We start from the raw sequence: 17,075 nt of genomic DNA on the forward strand, positions 1-17,075 counted from the left end.
CACAGAGGCACGGTGGGAAACTAATTAGTTCCTGGGTGTAAGATGAAAGAGTTTATATTTTTTAAAGCCCTGTTTTCCTTTTTTTGTATTTACCAAGAGTACCCCTCTAGGATACAGCTCTCTGAAAGAGGATTTGATGCTTTTGCATAGCATGCACAGGAGAAAGTTGGAAACGGCAGCCCGTGTTAAATGATAGGGCTGACTTTATACCCGTTAAAGTCCTTGTGATGTCTCCCCCTGAGTCTACTGGGAACAGAATTAGGTCCATAGTCAATATTGATATGCATCACCCACTGGGATTTTTGTGTTGCTGATGGACCTCAAATGCCTGCTGAATTCTGTGGAAGTTTCATCCTGCATTTCTTGTGGGCCAAGTTTGTTTCAAATATCCATTCTGAAATGTGCTTCCAGCATTATATAGCTCCACAGAAGCCATACATTATGTATTCAATAGCCAATGAAAATGTCAGTTAGAATATTTTAATGGATGAATGTCTCTTTGCTACAACTTTCATAATAAAGTACACTATTCTTACTGAACATTTCCTACATTCTTAATCAGTTTTCTTCCCAAATATTTTTGTTAAAAACTTCCATAAAAGCAGCTGTCAGTAACAAACTTCCTTTCTCCCTCTGGCACCTCAAGATGGGCAGTTCTTGTGATGTCACAGATGGCCTCCTCTGATTTGTGACTTCATTCCTCATTGGAGGAGTGGAGAGGAGGGAGTTACTGGCAAGAAACACTTCTTTCTTTCAAGTGTATTCATTGTCTGGCTTGGGAAGAGAAAATAGCATAAACAGATAACTGGGAGGTACCTTGTAACCCTATAGCTTTCTTTTTAACCCAATCTTGTTTTTAAAATAAAAATGTCATCATATGAAGTAACAAAGCCTCATCCCTGAAATAATGTGTAAAAGAATCCCAAATCTTTTGTTGTCCTTAGGAAATGACTTGCTTGAAGATTCCCCCTATGAACCAGTTAACAGCAGATTATCAGACATATTTAGGCTAGCACCAATCGTATCAGGTAAGCAGATTTAACATTCTTTAACTGAGACATGACTACAAGTTACTTTTGTCAAGTTTGGTCTGCAAATTTTCTTGGTTTATGAAGTAATCCTCTTCTGTAACCACAGAGCAATGTGATTGCTTTCTGGATCTGGGAAAGTCAATATATGGTTGTAACTTCAAAGTATTTGGAAGAATACTAAAATTGAAGAGGGTAATTTCCCCTACTCCTTGCTTTATCACTTGTCTTCAGAAATTGACTAATTTACCTGTAGGTGGCAATCTGATTCCCTGTGTTTGTAATTTATAATACAATGCCTTGTTGGAAATGTGGCTATGTAAGTTACCTCCCATTGACATTAAGGGAGTTGAGAAGATAATCTCTGAAATGTTTGCTGATGGGAATGTCTTATTATTTTTATACTCGTTTGTGCTTAAAGAAGAAGTCTCTCTCTCTCTCTCTCTCTCTCTCTTGCTCCTTTTGTTTTTTTTTTTCTGTTGAACTAACTGGATGAGTCTTTCGTAGTAGCTGTGCTTGGGGAAAATCTCTATGTACTTGATCATTTCCTTGTACCAATCAGACTGTACTGTTTGTTTTCAGATTGAAATGAATTTGGTTCCAAACTGATATGATTTAGTGGAACAGTGGATTTGAGAAAGTGGGAGATGTTACAGGGATAGGGATTTCTTTCTGTCTGTTGCTGGCATCTAAAAAAGTTCTGTATGGATGCAGTGTGTATAAAATACAGGTTGAACCTCTCTAGTCTGGCACTCTCAGGAACTGACTGATAGCACACCAGAGAATTTTCTGAATCACGGGAGGTCAGTATTATCTAGAAGCATTGCCAACACTTCCACTGCTTAGAAGACACGTAGAGGTAAATTAGAGCTGAATAACAGTACAGAAAATTGAGAGCCAGGACTGGTGGCTGTAAACAAACTTTATGGGATCATGGGAAACTTGGTCACATTCATGATAAGTGGTCACCTCGCTAACTAAAATCATGCCAGACCATAGGTGTTGCTGGACCAGAGAGTCATGAACTAGAGAGGTTCAACCTGTACCTTCAATTCTATAGCGATACTACATTCAATGAGCTGACATATTATTTTATACAATGTAAACAGTCAATCTTGCTTTAACTGCCTTGTTTAGGAAAGTGCTTGTTAATCACAATTTGAAAGAGAAAACGTGTAAGAAACAAATGAACTTGGGGTGAGTTTTCAAAAGATTTGAAGCCCCATTTTCGAAGGTTATTTAGGATGAGTACAATTTTCATTGGTACTTAGGCTCCTAACTTAAGTCCCCCTGAAAGTGAATGGATTTTAGGTTCTTAAGTGCCTAAGGGTCAGAATGATAAAGGCATTTAAGAGTCTAAAGATGTTAGGTACTAGGTACTTTTGAAAATCCCATTGGGTGCCTACATTCATATTTAGATGCCTAAATAGGTTTTAAAATTGAGCCTGAATTAATTTTGTGAATGGTTTAAGGCCAAGGCCCATAAAATTGCTCTTGTAAAAGGAGAGACAGTTGGGATAAGAAGAAATGTGAAGCCATTCCATTTTTGGAGTTCTGGTGTCAAGCCACTCGAGGTCTGCTCTTAAAACTTATGGTCAAGCTACTTAAAATCAAATTTTGGTCTACTTGAAAGTCTTTTGATCTGAATGGATTTTTTTTTATAATTTTTTTTTTTCATTTTTCACTGCACCATTTCTTTTTCAAGGTAATTTTTTAAAAAGTGCTAGATTGCCCAGCTGCTCCGCAACAACAGTTAAATTGTATACACTGTTACAACAGCTGTAATGATTGCAACAGCCCCCATCCTGGTGCAGAGGCTGAATCTGAATCCTTGTGTTCTTAAAATGTCCATTAACTCCAGTGGGAGTTCTTGCATGTAAGGGTTGCAGAAGTAGGGGGCAAACAAAATTGGAGATTAATTTCTTACATTTCAATTCCTTACATAGGAAAAAGTTCCAATATTTATAACATGGTTAAAGAAAAAGAGTCAAATATATGTATTGCTCAGATTATATATTGTATATTATACCTCTTTGAAGTCTTATATAACTTTTTTGTATGTTTGTGTTTAACTAGGGTAACAGAATGTATATAGGGTTCTCAGATCTTGACTGAGTTTTTCTGATCTGTATTAGAAGAGTTGGCTGTAGGCAAGGTATTCATATTTCTTCTTACGCCAGACCTGGTCAGTGTTTGTTAGAAATATAGTTAGGTTCCTGTTCACCCTCATCAGGTTCATGTGGGTGTCAATTGAAGGCAGAAGTTTGGCCCTTTTAACTTCATCTTTGTGTGTAACTACTATTCACCTCTTACTTGGTAGATAGTCACTTATCAGAAATAATTTAGAAAGTCAGAATAATTGTGTTTTAAAATACATGGACAATAAACAAAGCTTTGACTGAAAATGAATGGTTCACGCACTTTATCCTGAATATGTATACCTAAGAAATGAAAGGTGAGACTTTTTAAAAAACCTACCCTAATTCTAATATTGACAATCTCATAAACATAATGCAGAAATTAATTAGTCCATTCTGTAGAAAAAATTTTCTATAGTGGTGTTCTCTAAATCACGTGGTGTTGTCAAGCCATTAAACTATTCAAGTAAAATGGATAACTTCTTATAGTAGGGTGTGTTAAATTTGGATTAATTACTGTATGAATAATATTAAATCTGAAAAATGTCACTAATGTAAAAAACTAAAAAATCCCTGTGGATTTTTTTTTTTTAAATAATCCATCTGAATGAGACATTATGGGTCTATGAAGTACATTTAGCATTTGTACATCTAACAAACCTGTAAATAAGGTCTGTACTCTTGAAAAAATAAAAAGGGTAAAGTAGAGAAATGGGCTCAGCATTAGTTGTAGTTAAATTAATTTTAATTCAAATCTCTACTCCTTTTTTACCCCCCCCCCCCCACAAGTCACTTCCTTAAAAGGAATCCTATGCCACACCATCAATCTAACTCCATGCTGTGACTTTCCTCACAGTTTATGACCAAGACTATTTAACCTTGTAGAGCCAGATGTCAGATTTGTTACCCATTGGTGTCGCAATGTGACCATGCAGCAGAATCTGAGGCTTGGTGCTGGACTCACAATTTAGTAATTGTATCCAGTTCTGGAGCTTCTCTATTTTAATTGTGAAATGCATACTAAGATTAGGGTGACCACCTGTCTCCAACTCGGTGGAATGGTTCCAAAATATACATTTTCAAGTTCCAGTCCCAGGTTGAATGGCTCTGGATTTGTCCAGCATTTGTCCTGGATTCTCTGTGGTGATGCTCCACACCTGCATGAAGCTCAGGAACAGTGCCAGCCTCTTTGTGTGTGTGGGAGTGGGAGTGGGAGTGGAAGTGGGACAGGGCTGAGGTGGGTCTTGGTTCCCCTGGCCAGGCCAGGAGTCTGAACCTGAACCTGGCAGTGGTAAGAGAGTCTGGGCTGCTGCAGGGAGCCCCGGACTCTCAAATTGCAGTATGCAGTGCTCCTTGGGGAGTGAGGACATGGGCCAGGGGCAGGTCTTGAGCACCGCAGCCTACTGCCAAAAGTATTAGAAGGGTCCAGAGCACTGCACAGTGGCACAAACTGCCTGGGCAACTTGTAGCATTGCCTGGCTCTGGCTTCCAGGCTGGCCAGGAGATAGGGACTCACAAAGAAAATGGCAGGGAGTGGGGGTATTGTAACTGCATGTGTGTTGTTCTGCATTTTGAAAAGGTGATCACCCTAGCTAAGATGCAGCTCTGTAGTTTAGCCTAAAACCTGGGTTCCTTTTTCAGATAATAGCATATAACTAATGAATTAATTAAAATCTCTATTTTTTTGGGTAGCTAAACCATAACTGCTTTTGAGAGAGAACACGTTCTGGGACACTTATCTCCATTACAACTATAGTGCATAAACAAATCAATTGGCTACGTTTTTGGGAGGTTAGTTTATACCTTTAGAACTTGAGATACTAATGAAAACCTACATGCCTCAAATGTTTAACCTATTTCAAATTCAGAGATTATCTTCAACCTAGAATAATTTGGCCTCCAGTATTCAATGAGTAATCCACCCCTTAAAATGACATTTTATACAATTTCTTACAACTGGAAATAAAAACATAAATTTATAATATTTAGAATTAATAAAAGCAGAACAATATATCATTGAAATGGTTGAAAAGACCTGGTTTCTGAACTGCATTATTCTCTGCATCATTCACAATAGAAAGCAGGGGGGGAAAACCCACCTAGGGCTATTTATGTGACGTGGTGTAAATAGAACACATAATGACAAATAAAGGAGTTTTGCTATTTTACATAGTCTTCTAAGTGACGTAACAATATACACACTATTAAATTTCACTTGTGAGTTGCATTGTTAATTACAGACTCATTAGTGTGTTCTCTTTATCCATTACTTTTGGATATATTTGCAGTGTGATGCACATTCTACAACAGTGGTTCTTAAACCGTTTGTGGTCCAGGGAGAATTTGCTGGTGGCTTGTGGAGAACTGGTTACATTCTTCTTGTTTCTAGACATTAAATCACATTCAAAGACTCCTAAAATTAATACTTTTCTAATGTTGATTTTCCATGTAACTGATTGCTGTAGTTGTAACATGGATATTACGTAGGTGTCAACCTACATTACAGAGAGATCCATATTTAGTATTGCATCTTATACATAAACTTACAGGTTTATAAAAGCAGAATTTAGAGATTGCATATATGGATTTTTATGCTCCAGCAAGAATTATCAGCAACATAGCTTATAAAGTTTACAGGTTTGATTCACTCACTGAGTAAGTTGTAAGTTTGAATCAATCATTTTCACTAAGAGATGGTTATCTAATATACGAAGAAGCATATGTTTATAAAAATGGTAAGTGCTGGAGTAACCCTATTAATCATGTACACTATAACTTGAGGATAGTTAAGTATTTATTTTATAGTGGTAAGTTAGATTCTGGCTCTCTTGCCCCTTTACGCTAACAGAGAGAATCAAACACAGCAGGGACGAAAATGCTGAGCAGAGAAGAAATGGAAAAAGAGACAGTAGTTAGGTGGCATTCTCCCTACAATCCCACAAGCTTCAGAAGCTTCTTTCTTGCTATACTGTGTGGCTAGGATTCCCAGGTTTGTATGCCAGTGATGAGAGAGGCGAAAGTACATTGCAATGCATTTCCCTTAGGAACTGGCAGAATTCCATCAGGAAATGTACCCAAGAATTAATGCTGCAGTGAGCATTAACAGCAATAAAGAGACAAGATGAGTGAAGAGCTATTCAGAGCTCTTCTTCAGGCCTGACAAAAGTACTACAGGGATGTTAATAGGCCACTTCACCTTGAATGGTCCCTTTGAATCCGTGCTGTTGTTTAGCTGTGGCACACTCAGACTCTGCCTTACAACAGGGATCCAGGCTCTATCCACCAGGTAATCAATTTAGCAGGTCTAATGAAGACCTGCCAAATTGACCGCAGATCACTCTCAAGTTGTGACTTTGTTGCTGTATGCCAAATGGGAAGAGTAAGATAAGTTAATGGGAGAGCTTTCCTTGTTAACACCTCATAATAACTCAACCTAAGGGACATTGACTCTAGATACACTATTCATGGAACTTAAGTTGCATACCTTAGGTCAACTGTCTGCAATAGTATAGACATAGGCATAATACCTTTTGTTGACCCAAAGAAGAGCTCTTTGCAGTTCCAAAGCTACTCTGTCTCACCAACATAAGTTGGTCCAATAAAAGATATTTCCTCACCCACCTGGTCTCTAATATCTTGGGACCAACATTACATACACAAACATCAATAACAGCCATAATCTTCTTTTTCCCATATGTTGTCTGAGATGCAGTAGGATACATGGTAGAAAAGGGTTTGTAGCTATGTGGTTTGCTCAGAAGACCTGCTCCCATTAAAGGGAGTAGAATGGTTCTTCATCTGAATTTTCCGGTGCATTGAATATTTGTGTTTAAAGTTTCATATGATTTCTATATCTCACCCATTTACAATACCCTTTCTCCCTCTACATGATGAGAATTCCCTGCCTGTGAGAGGGGAGAACTGAGAGGAAGTGCCATCAGGTGAACTGTATAGGAAGTCTAGCATTGCCTTTCCCAAATTTTTGCGGTCATAGCTGTTTTCTTCCCTTCAACATTCTAATCTGTCTGTTACAAAAAATTACACAAGTGAAGTGGGGAAGCGGGGGGAGAGGGAAGGTCGGGAAGAACAATGTAAGTCAAGTGTATCCATCAAAGGGAGATTAATCTTACTTGTAATTATTATTTTATACTCTTTCTCCATTAGGCAATCTTTTCCTTTTATATAAGCCCCACATTGTATCTTCTTTTTTTGTCAAAAAATGTTAGTTTCTCCACCCTAGCCAATATGATGCTGCTTTTCCTTTTGGGTTGTGGTGTGTGAATTAACAGCTTTTCCCAGTGACTTACCATTGTATGACATACCCAAATTCTATAGCCTTGGGCCTTTAATCCTGGGTCCATTTCTATGTCTGTATGGACACAAATACCCCACTCTCCCCAAATATACTTTTTCTTATTCCATGTCATGTGGTCTTTCTGACATCTACAAGAATATTTGAAACTCCTTATATTTTAAAAAGTATGTTGATTGGTTGGTCTGGTAAATATTAATAAATTTATTGGTTTCTTTTGTCAGTTTAAGGTGTACCAGTTAACTATGGTTGCTTTTATATTGTTGCCTTTTTTAAACTTTAAAAGATGAGGCATTTCATATTAGAGTTAATTTCACCCAATTTGATACAGTGGTTGAGATCTTATTAGGTTAATAAGAGTTTTGCAATTTACTTCAGAGGGAACAGACATGGTACATTGTAATTTGTTAATTGATTGTGTCCTATTGTAAATTTTTGGCCCAATGTGCACAAAACCCAAAAGGCTTCTTTGCACCATAAAAGTAAGAATGCATTATTAATTATGATTATATATTGTGATCATACAAGTACAATTATATTTTTATGTGTGAGGTGTTTGTATTAATCAGAGTAATACTTGCTGGTCTAGTGTGATGTTTGTTACACTAATGTAAATCTGAGGTAACGCTTTTGTCTCCAGTGAAGTCTTGTGAATTTTTTTATTGGACAGGAGGAAAAAAAGCAGGAATCCCTTTTAGTGGCATTTAACAAAGAAAAAATGTCTTAAAATATACAGCTGTTCATGTCCATTGATATTTCTGTTGGCAGACTTGCTTTGCAGAGACAAGGTTTGTTTCCTGTGAAACTGTAAGGTATCAAGGGTGAATAAATACTAGTTGCTGAATTCTAGTTTTCCTTTTTTATAATCAGGACCATATACAAAAGGGAATCACACTGGTGATTTCTGGCTCTCTGAAGCTATTTGAGTTTCCTGTTTTGTGTATTTCCACAAGCTGAATCTGACCCCAACAAGGGAATTAAGTAGTCTTCTGAAGTGGCAGACTGGCCAACATAGGGTCTCCTCCTGTTCCCACTGAGCTCAGTAAAAGCAGAAGGTCTGTCTTGCCCAGTTATTTAATCATCCAGGACTTCTAGGGCAAGTATATCCTCACTCCTAAGAGTCCAGCTGAACAACTTTATGAATCCAATACACCATAGTAGGTAATGTTAAAGCTGTTAATAGTGGCAGGGAACCTCCAGCAGCGTTACACAGTTTGTGCAAGGGGACTCAGCATTTTCATGTATACAGCGAAGAAACATTTTGTAGGGTCTGCTTTTGTGAGGCTGCAAAGGAGAACATTGTGAAAGGGCCACATAAATAGAGCCCTGAAAATGCACTGATATTTGCTTTATAGACATGGATATTGATGCAGATATCTGCGACTCATTTTGGCAGATATGGATGTGGATAAGGATACAAATTTTTCATTGAACTCTGCAAATTTGTGGATATCTGCTTTATAGCTCCCGATATCCATGGCTCATTTTTACAAATATGGATGCAGATACAAATTTTGTATCTGTGCAGGGATCTAGACCTAAACCTAGCCAAAGGTGGTTCTTTGAGGAGCCCTATGAGTACTCTACCTTAGGTGCTTGAGTGCCACTGCGCCTCTAATCAGAGATTTTTGGTAGCAGTGCCCACAGACAGTTGCTCATGCGGAATAGCTGGTGTGTGGCATTTGAAATGGCTATTCTGTGTGTGCAGCCAACCATTCCCTCAGTTCCTTCTTGACCGAAGCTGGCAGCAGTAGCAGTTTAGCAGTCTCCCTCCTCTTTCAATTAGAATTAGACAGATAGTTGTTGATTGGTTGTTGTTAGTTGTGTTAGTTACTATTCTTACTAGTTTTACTTGTAGTTTAAAAAATGATTTTTTTTCTGTTAGTGTACTTTGGTGCTGCTTTTCAGCAGCCACCTGAAGTCTTTTTTTTTTCTTACTGGGACATGCCTGGCTTTAAGAGATGTATAACCTGCAGGCTGTCCAATTTTTATATCAGATGGGCACTCACAGTGCTGTTTAGGTGAGGCACACTCCATTGCTCAGTGCCTGCACTGTAAGAAATTAACATCCAGGACAAGGAAAACCCAGGGAGCTCCAATTAAAAATGTTGCAACTTGAGAAAAAAGCTCATCCAGCCTCTGATTCAGAACGTACCACACCACCCAGGCAACCATCTCCTGGTGTGGTATTGAAAAGAGGGGCTCCTGCCAGGTTGAGCCCAAAAGGACCATGACATGGCTCAGGTGCCCAAAAAGAGGTCCCTCTCTTTCTCAGGGCCTGATTCCCCTTTCAGGAAACACCCTCTCCAGAAAAAGGCTGCCCCCACACTGGAAGCACCAAACGCACCGGAAAAACAGACAGCTAGTGGGTCCGTCACCAATAAGAGCCGAGATCCTAAGGAGAAGGCTTGCCCCACCTCCAAGGCACCAACGGAAGCCAAACAGAAAGCCTCTTCCTTAGCACTGACTAAAGCACCTTCGGCACCAATCAGGCCACACTCTGCTTTGGCACTGAGGGCCACCATGCTGTCACCGATGGGAACACCGGCACTGCGTAAACAGTCAGCACTGGCGATGCACACCAAGTAGTTGATACCGCCCCAAGCCAAGCAGCTGGCACTGATGCCACAAGTTCCACAGGTACACTTACTATTCCCGCCTCTGCCAGTACCACAGGCATTTACTGCTGCTGCAGAGCTCATGGTCTTCTAGGTGCCAGGAACACCATTATTCAGCACGGATGGCATCCCAGATACATTTTTAGATTCAGCCTCTCATCCACTCCAGCCACCTCAGTGCCACCATTATCCAGAAACGGTGAGCCCATTCAGGCACATACCTCAAGGCACTCTTCACCCAAGGCCACTCAACAACCAGAGCAATGGCAACCACCACAGTGGCTCCTACCACCCGTCCTTTCCTATGGCCTTACTGGGACCCGTGGGCAGCTTACAGAATGCAGCAGCTCCAAAAAACACAATAAGCTTCTCTAGCACCCAGATTTCAGGCTCCTACGGTTCAGTCTCCCACTCACTCCATTTCAGGTGGGGGTGAAGAAGATGTTGATGTAAAGGGTGATGACCATACACCTGATTCATCCCGACCCACGCATATATCATCATCATCCATGGACAACACAATCATGCCCCCACCTCCAACACCGGGGGATGATTTTAAATCATTTCAAGAACTTTTTGAGAGTTGCTGACACTGTAGAGATCGCCTCTTCAGCCATGCCGGAGACTCCGCATAAGTTGACAAATATATTTCACATACCCCCACATTCCAAACTTGCTATCCCCATGAACAAAGCCTTGATTGATCCAGCAAAAACCATCTGGCAGACGCCTGCCACAATACATCCAATCTACAAAAGGTTGGATCGTACTATGTTGCTCCCCAGGGAGCAGACACTTTATTTTCCCACCCCACCCCAATTCCCTTGGTGGATTCTGTAAATCGAAGAGGCAAACAGGGACTGGAAGAGATTGGACTTGATGGGCAGGAAGGCATACTCATCAGCCAGCCTCCAGCTCAGAATTTTGAACTACCCAGCACTTCTCGCTAAGTACACGCACAATATATTTGATCATCTTACATCCTTTATTGAATTTCTTCCTGATAAGAACATAAGAAAATAAAACAGTTTAAATCAAACATCAACAAGGGTGCACTGATTTCTAGAACAGCATTACAATCCATACTAGACTCTGCAGACACAGCAGTGAGATCCATTGTGTCGGCAGTAGTGATGACACAAGCATCTTGCTCCAACTCTCTGGCTTCCCCAAAGAAGTCCAGGCCACAGTTGAAGACTTTCCCTTCGACGGTACCAGCCTCTTCACTGACCAACAAATGGCTCTTTTCATACCTTGAAAGATTCAAGAGCCATGCTCAAGACACTTGGCATCCACGTACCTGTCTGAAAAAGAAAGCAGGAAGGTCACTCTCACAAAGATATAGACCGACACTGCAATTGAGGCAATATGACAATAGGTGCTGACCACACCAAAGTGGTACAGACAGGCACCTGATCAGATAGTGGCTTAGCAGCCATTCACTTCATGCCAGGTGTTTTGAAGTGCTGGTGGATGGTCTGACAGCCCCAGTTTTTTCACGGCAGCAATTCAACTCCTCCACAACATTTGGCAGCAGACTGGCTGCATGCTATCCAGCATGGTGTACCATCACCACCAACAGGAGGGTGTTTGGAAATCATCAAAACAGATTACTGGATCCCCTTTTTAGTTATGATCCCCTCTTGCCCGTCCCTCTTCAGGGACCCCTCTCGCAAACGTGTTCATGAAAGAAGCGGAACACCTCCTGCAACTGGGGGCTATAGAAAGAGTACCTCCAGAGGACAAGAGCAAGGGGTTTTACTCCCATTACTTCCTCGCTATCAAGAAGATGGGAGGGTGGAAGCCTATTTTTGATGTTTGCAAGCTCAACCGCTTCATTTGAACCCAACGATTCAAGATAGTAACCCTTGCCACTATCATTCCTGCTTTGGAAAAGGGAGTTTTGGCTGTCTACCCTTGACCTCCAGGACACCTATTTAAATATATCAATACATCCAACACATAGACACATTGTGGGATTCACCATGGGGACCTGAACTTCCAATTCAGCGTGTAGCCCTTCGGGCTTTCAATAGCCCCACAGGTTTTCTCAAAGGTGGAAGTTCACTTACACAGAATGGGGATCACTGTATTTCCATACCTGGCTGACTGTTTATTAAAAGGCTGCACAGTGTATGATACAGAACAGGTAGTCAAAATCACCAGAGGCCTATTTGACAATCTAGGCCTCCAGATAAACTTATCAAAGTGTATATTCACTCCTCCTCATACTCTAGAATTTATAGAAATGCATGTAGACTTCATGACCGCGACAGCCTGCCTTCCAGAGCAGAGGTTCTCAACAATTGTAGACCTTCAGGTTCTAGCGCAGGCTAGCTTGTGGATAATGAGTCGGTGCACTCTCCAACTTCTGGGACACACGGCGGCAGCCACATTTGTGGTACCTTGTGCCCGGCTCCATATGAGACCACTCCAAGTCTGGTTATGCATGGTATACAGACCACATGTCCATCATACAAACAAATGGCTTGTTATACCCTCCAAGATAAAGAGCTCACTCACTTGGTGGACCTCCATGATAATGCGTACTGGGGAGTCCCCTTCCAACAAATGCAAGCATCACTAACAATTACTATGAACACTTCACTAGTAGGCTGGGGAGCCCATCTAGACCACTGAGTTATCCAAGCACAGTGGGCTCCGGATAAAGTCAAACAACATCTCAATTTACTCCAGGTCAGGGTAGTCCATAACGCTTGCTTACACTTTCTCCCTCAGATCCAAAACAGTACAAATATTCAGACAAATATAACAATATATTATTGTGCCCAAAGCAGAAGGGAGGAAGGATGGGTGGCAGAGCACACACATGGACATTCCTCGAAGAAGAGAAGGTTACTCATTTGGTGTAGGAACCAGAGTTCTTGACAATGGTTCTCCCTCTGGGTGCTCCACCACCCACCCTTCCTCCCCTCTGCTTTGGACACATCTATATCCGGGTCACACAAGTAACTGAGGCTGTGTCTAGACTACATGCCTCTGTCGTCAGAGGCATGTAGATTAGACACATAGGCAAAGGCAAATGAAGCCGTGATTTAAATGATCGCGGCTTCATTGAAATTTACATGGCTGCCGCGCTGAGCCGACAAACAGCTGATCAGCTGTTTGTCGGCTCAGCGCGCTAGTCTGGACGCTCCCCTGCCAACATCAAAGCCCTTTGTTGGCAGCCCCGTTATTCCTCGTGGGATGAGGTTTACTGGGGCTGCCGACAAAGGGCTTTGATGTTGGCAGGGGAGCATCCAGACTAGCGCGCTGAGCGGACAAACAGCTGATCAGCTGTTTGTCGGCTCAGCGCGGCAGCCATGTGAATTTAAATGATCATTTAAATCGTGGCTTCATTTGCCTTTGCCAAAACAACAAATCTACATGGCTCCGTCGACGAAGCCATGTAGTTTAGACGTACCCTGAGGAAACAGTTGGCTGCGCCTGTGGAAGAGCAGTTTCAAATGTCACATGCCAGCGGTTCTGTATGCATAGCTGACCGTGGGTAGTGCTACCAAAAATCTCTGATATAGATTTTTTTTTTTTTTCCCACCTAAGGTGGAATACCCACAGGGACAGCCATCTCAAAACTCCAGTTATTGTACCAGGTAGGTAACCGTCCCTGCTAGGATTTCCACATTATATGCAGAAAAGTTCCACATCCTCGTCTCCTGCCCCCCTCCCCATCCAGATGTAGTAGTTGCTTGCCTTAACTTGCAGGTACAGGAAAAACTTGTCCTCCTAATCCTTCTCATAAATATTCCAAGAATAGCTTGTTTACTCTGTCTTGTCCACCATACGAAAGGTATCACCCCAACATGTGGCCTTTTATCCAAAACCTTATCAAACACTTTGTAAACTGAAATGTCTATTTTATAATCCTAAAGTGTCTCTTACTGATGTGTTTTTAAATAAGAATACTTTAGAGTATGAATTTCTCATCAGCCAAATTCCAAATGAGAATTCTTCATACACTTTTTACTCCTTTGGGGGCGGGGGGGAGAGCGCACGCTCACTCACAGAAGCATTTTTAGACTGGTAAAAGGCTTATAGAAGTGGAGACCTTAGCAAGAAGGACGACATGAGGCATAAGGTGTCTGCAGGTTCAGTTCAGTTGTGGGGGCAGGCAAGCAACCACTGAAGCCCCCAAAGCAGGCAGTGGTTGTGGATAAGATGTGGCATAGCTGAGAAAAAGAAAGAGAGCACAAACCAAGTCTCACAGATTTCAGTCACTGCTTACTTGATTACTGTAAAACACTCTGATAACATAGCGATGCGAGTGGTACAAAAAAGAGGGTACACTGATTAGGCGTGTTCCTGAGGCAGTCTCCACCACAGGGCTACTGTGGTACCCTGGCAGCCTAAGCTTCATCCCTTGGTGGAACTACAAAAAGAGAATGGGCAAAACGAGCTGCACCCTGGCGTGCTGTAGCTCTCAGTTGCACAGTGAGGTGCAATTTATAGCAAATGTCTTTTTGGTTCTTTATCTTGAATGTTGCAATAATTATAATCATGTTGGAGCACTGTTTTTTTTGTTTTGTTTTTTTAAACCGTGACTCTTAGGAATTACTTTGACAGCACTGTATTTGTCAGCTGTTGACAGGTTAAAAATTCTGATGGTGAAGTGCTTGTGACTTAATGAAGATAAATAGGAATTCTTGTAGGAAGGAACTTATTTGTCATAGGATAAAATAATGGATGTTGGGGATTCATCTTAGTTATTCTTTAGGAAAGAATATGGTTACAGTATTTTACTTTAAAAGTGTGATCTCAAGGAGTTTTTATGTTTACGCTGGCAAATTTCTTTATAAAATAAATTTGGTACAGATTGAACTTCTCAAGTCTGGCACCCTCAGGACCAGACCGATTCTGAACCAGAGAATTTTCTGGACCACAGGCAGTCAATATTGTCTAGAAGTATTACCAATGCTTCCATTGCTTATTGGGCTCTTAGAGGACATTTTGGGGAAAATTAGAGCTAAATAACACAGAACACTGAAAGCTAAGACTGGTGGCTGTAAACAAACCCTATGGGAAGTCAGGAAACTTGACCACACCCATGAAAAGTGGGTGATTGGGCTAAGTCAAATAATTCCAGATGTTTCTGGACCAGAAAGTTCTGGACTACAGAGGTTCAAACTGTAATATATTTACATTAGTATGTTACTAACTTTGAAATAGTATTTATTTTGTTTTATTTGTCACTTTTTCTGTGGATGAAACTCCTGCAATAATTTAAATCGCTGCTGCTAATATAGCTCATTAATAATTTTTTAAGATTTCCCAATAGTTCTCTAGCTTTGACATGTCATACATAAAACAGTTTTTATACCTTTCAAGTTATTGTCCTGTATAATATGTACTCAAACTACAAATTTAATGAGAACTAGGATAAGCTATATAAAAATTTGCAGAAATGTTAGGTTGTAAAGAGTTGGATATAGCAAAAAATTTGAAAAGTCCATAAATAAAGAATGTTTACATTCAGTGGTTATATAATTTTATCACTGTTTAATGTCTGCACGTTTTTTTCATTAAAGTTTTGTCATGTAGCTGAGGAGGTTCCAAAAAGTTCATGTATTCATACACTCTTCCTTTTACACTTTATATAACAGGGCCCAGTGCTAAAAGTAGGTTTTTGCCATCAAAAGCTTATGCATAAATAAATCCATTCGTCCTTAAGGTTCCAAAGTACAGTTTGTAGTTAAGTGTTATGCAAGCCACTTTCATATTACAGGATATTTTAATTGATATATTAAATATATTTTAATGGATTACAAAGCGGGGTTAAATATTTAGTGGGTTTAAAGATTATTCATTTGGAGTTAGAAAATAAAATCCAGAAGATGTAACATTTATGTTTTATACATTTTTCATAATTTGGACTTTTAAACTATAAATAGAAAACCAGTATTTAAGATCCCCATACTAGATAGGCTCTCTTGGAAAAATATTTTTAGGAGAGAAGGATAAGCTTGAGACTTTTCACAATTTTGCTATTCTATTTTGAAAGCAAAGTTATGAAAGATTTCACTTGCTCTTTTTCTAGTAATCCCAATGTATGTTTAAATATATAAAGATCACTAATTAGAGCTTGTAAATAAATCAGGAGTCTATTATCTATAATAGCTTGGCATTAAAAAGCAGGTTAAAATGTTTATTAAAATTGTTTAGTGCAGTATAAGAACACATATCTTGGATGTTACTAACAATGGAGATTACTTTTATTGAGCAAACTAAAAGCAATTAAAGCTACATTTAAACCATAAAAAGCTTTTGTAAAATAAGTATCTGACCAGGAACCTAATTGTGGGACTCAGAGGCCTAAGTACTGAAGGATCTTCCCATAATAGAACTACTAGAGGACACCAAATGAAATGAATGGGTAGCAGGTTTAAAGCTAATAAAAGAAAGCTGTTCTTCACATAGTGCGTAGTCAACCTGTGGAACTCCTTGCCAGAGGATGTTGTGAAGGCTAGGACTATAACAGAGTTTAAAGAGAAGCTAGATAATTTCATGGAGGTTAGGTCCATAAAAGGCTATTAGCCAGGGGATAGAAATGGTGTCCCTGGCCTCTTTTTGTCAGAGGCTGGAGAAGGATGGCAGGAGACAAATCGCTTGATGATTGTCTTTGGTCCACCCTCTCTGGGGCACCTGGTGCTGGCCACTGTTGGCAGACAGGCTACTGGGCTAGATGGACCTTTGGTCTGACCCAGTACGGCCGTTCGTATGTTTTTATCTGAGCCTGACTGCAGTATCAAATTGTTTTCTTATTTATGGTGATCTTTTATATGGCCTTGTAAATGATACTGTACATTAGAATCCACATGGACAAGTTATTTTCCCCAAAAGGCTCTCATTTGCAAAAATACAACATGTCAAAAGAGCACAAAGCATCCCCATTATACAAAAAATCTGTTATAAATTGATAAATCTATTTGTCAAATTCTTTCAAAGGTCTGCATAGGTAAGGACT

At 40.1% G+C, this 17,075-nt stretch overlaps 1 protein-coding gene across 2 annotated transcripts in view; it reads left to right on the forward strand.

The window, feature by feature from the left end:
* The window catches only part of GFRA1 (GDNF family receptor alpha 1), a 230,390-nt gene that overhangs the window by 2,403 nt on the left and 210,912 nt on the right, over positions 1-17,075 (forward strand). For both annotated transcript variants that reach the window (XM_006121312.2, XM_014572648.2), the window contains one exon: positions 945-1,028. In XM_006121312.2, the coding sequence (XP_006121374.1) occupies positions 945-1,028 (84 nt within the window). The remainder of the gene's footprint in view (positions 1-944; positions 1,029-17,075) is intronic.

This window comes from Pelodiscus sinensis, chromosome 8, assembly GCF_049634645.1.
Source record: "Pelodiscus sinensis isolate JC-2024 chromosome 8, ASM4963464v1, whole genome shotgun sequence".
Taxonomy (NCBI): Eukaryota; Metazoa; Chordata; order Testudines; family Trionychidae; genus Pelodiscus; species Pelodiscus sinensis.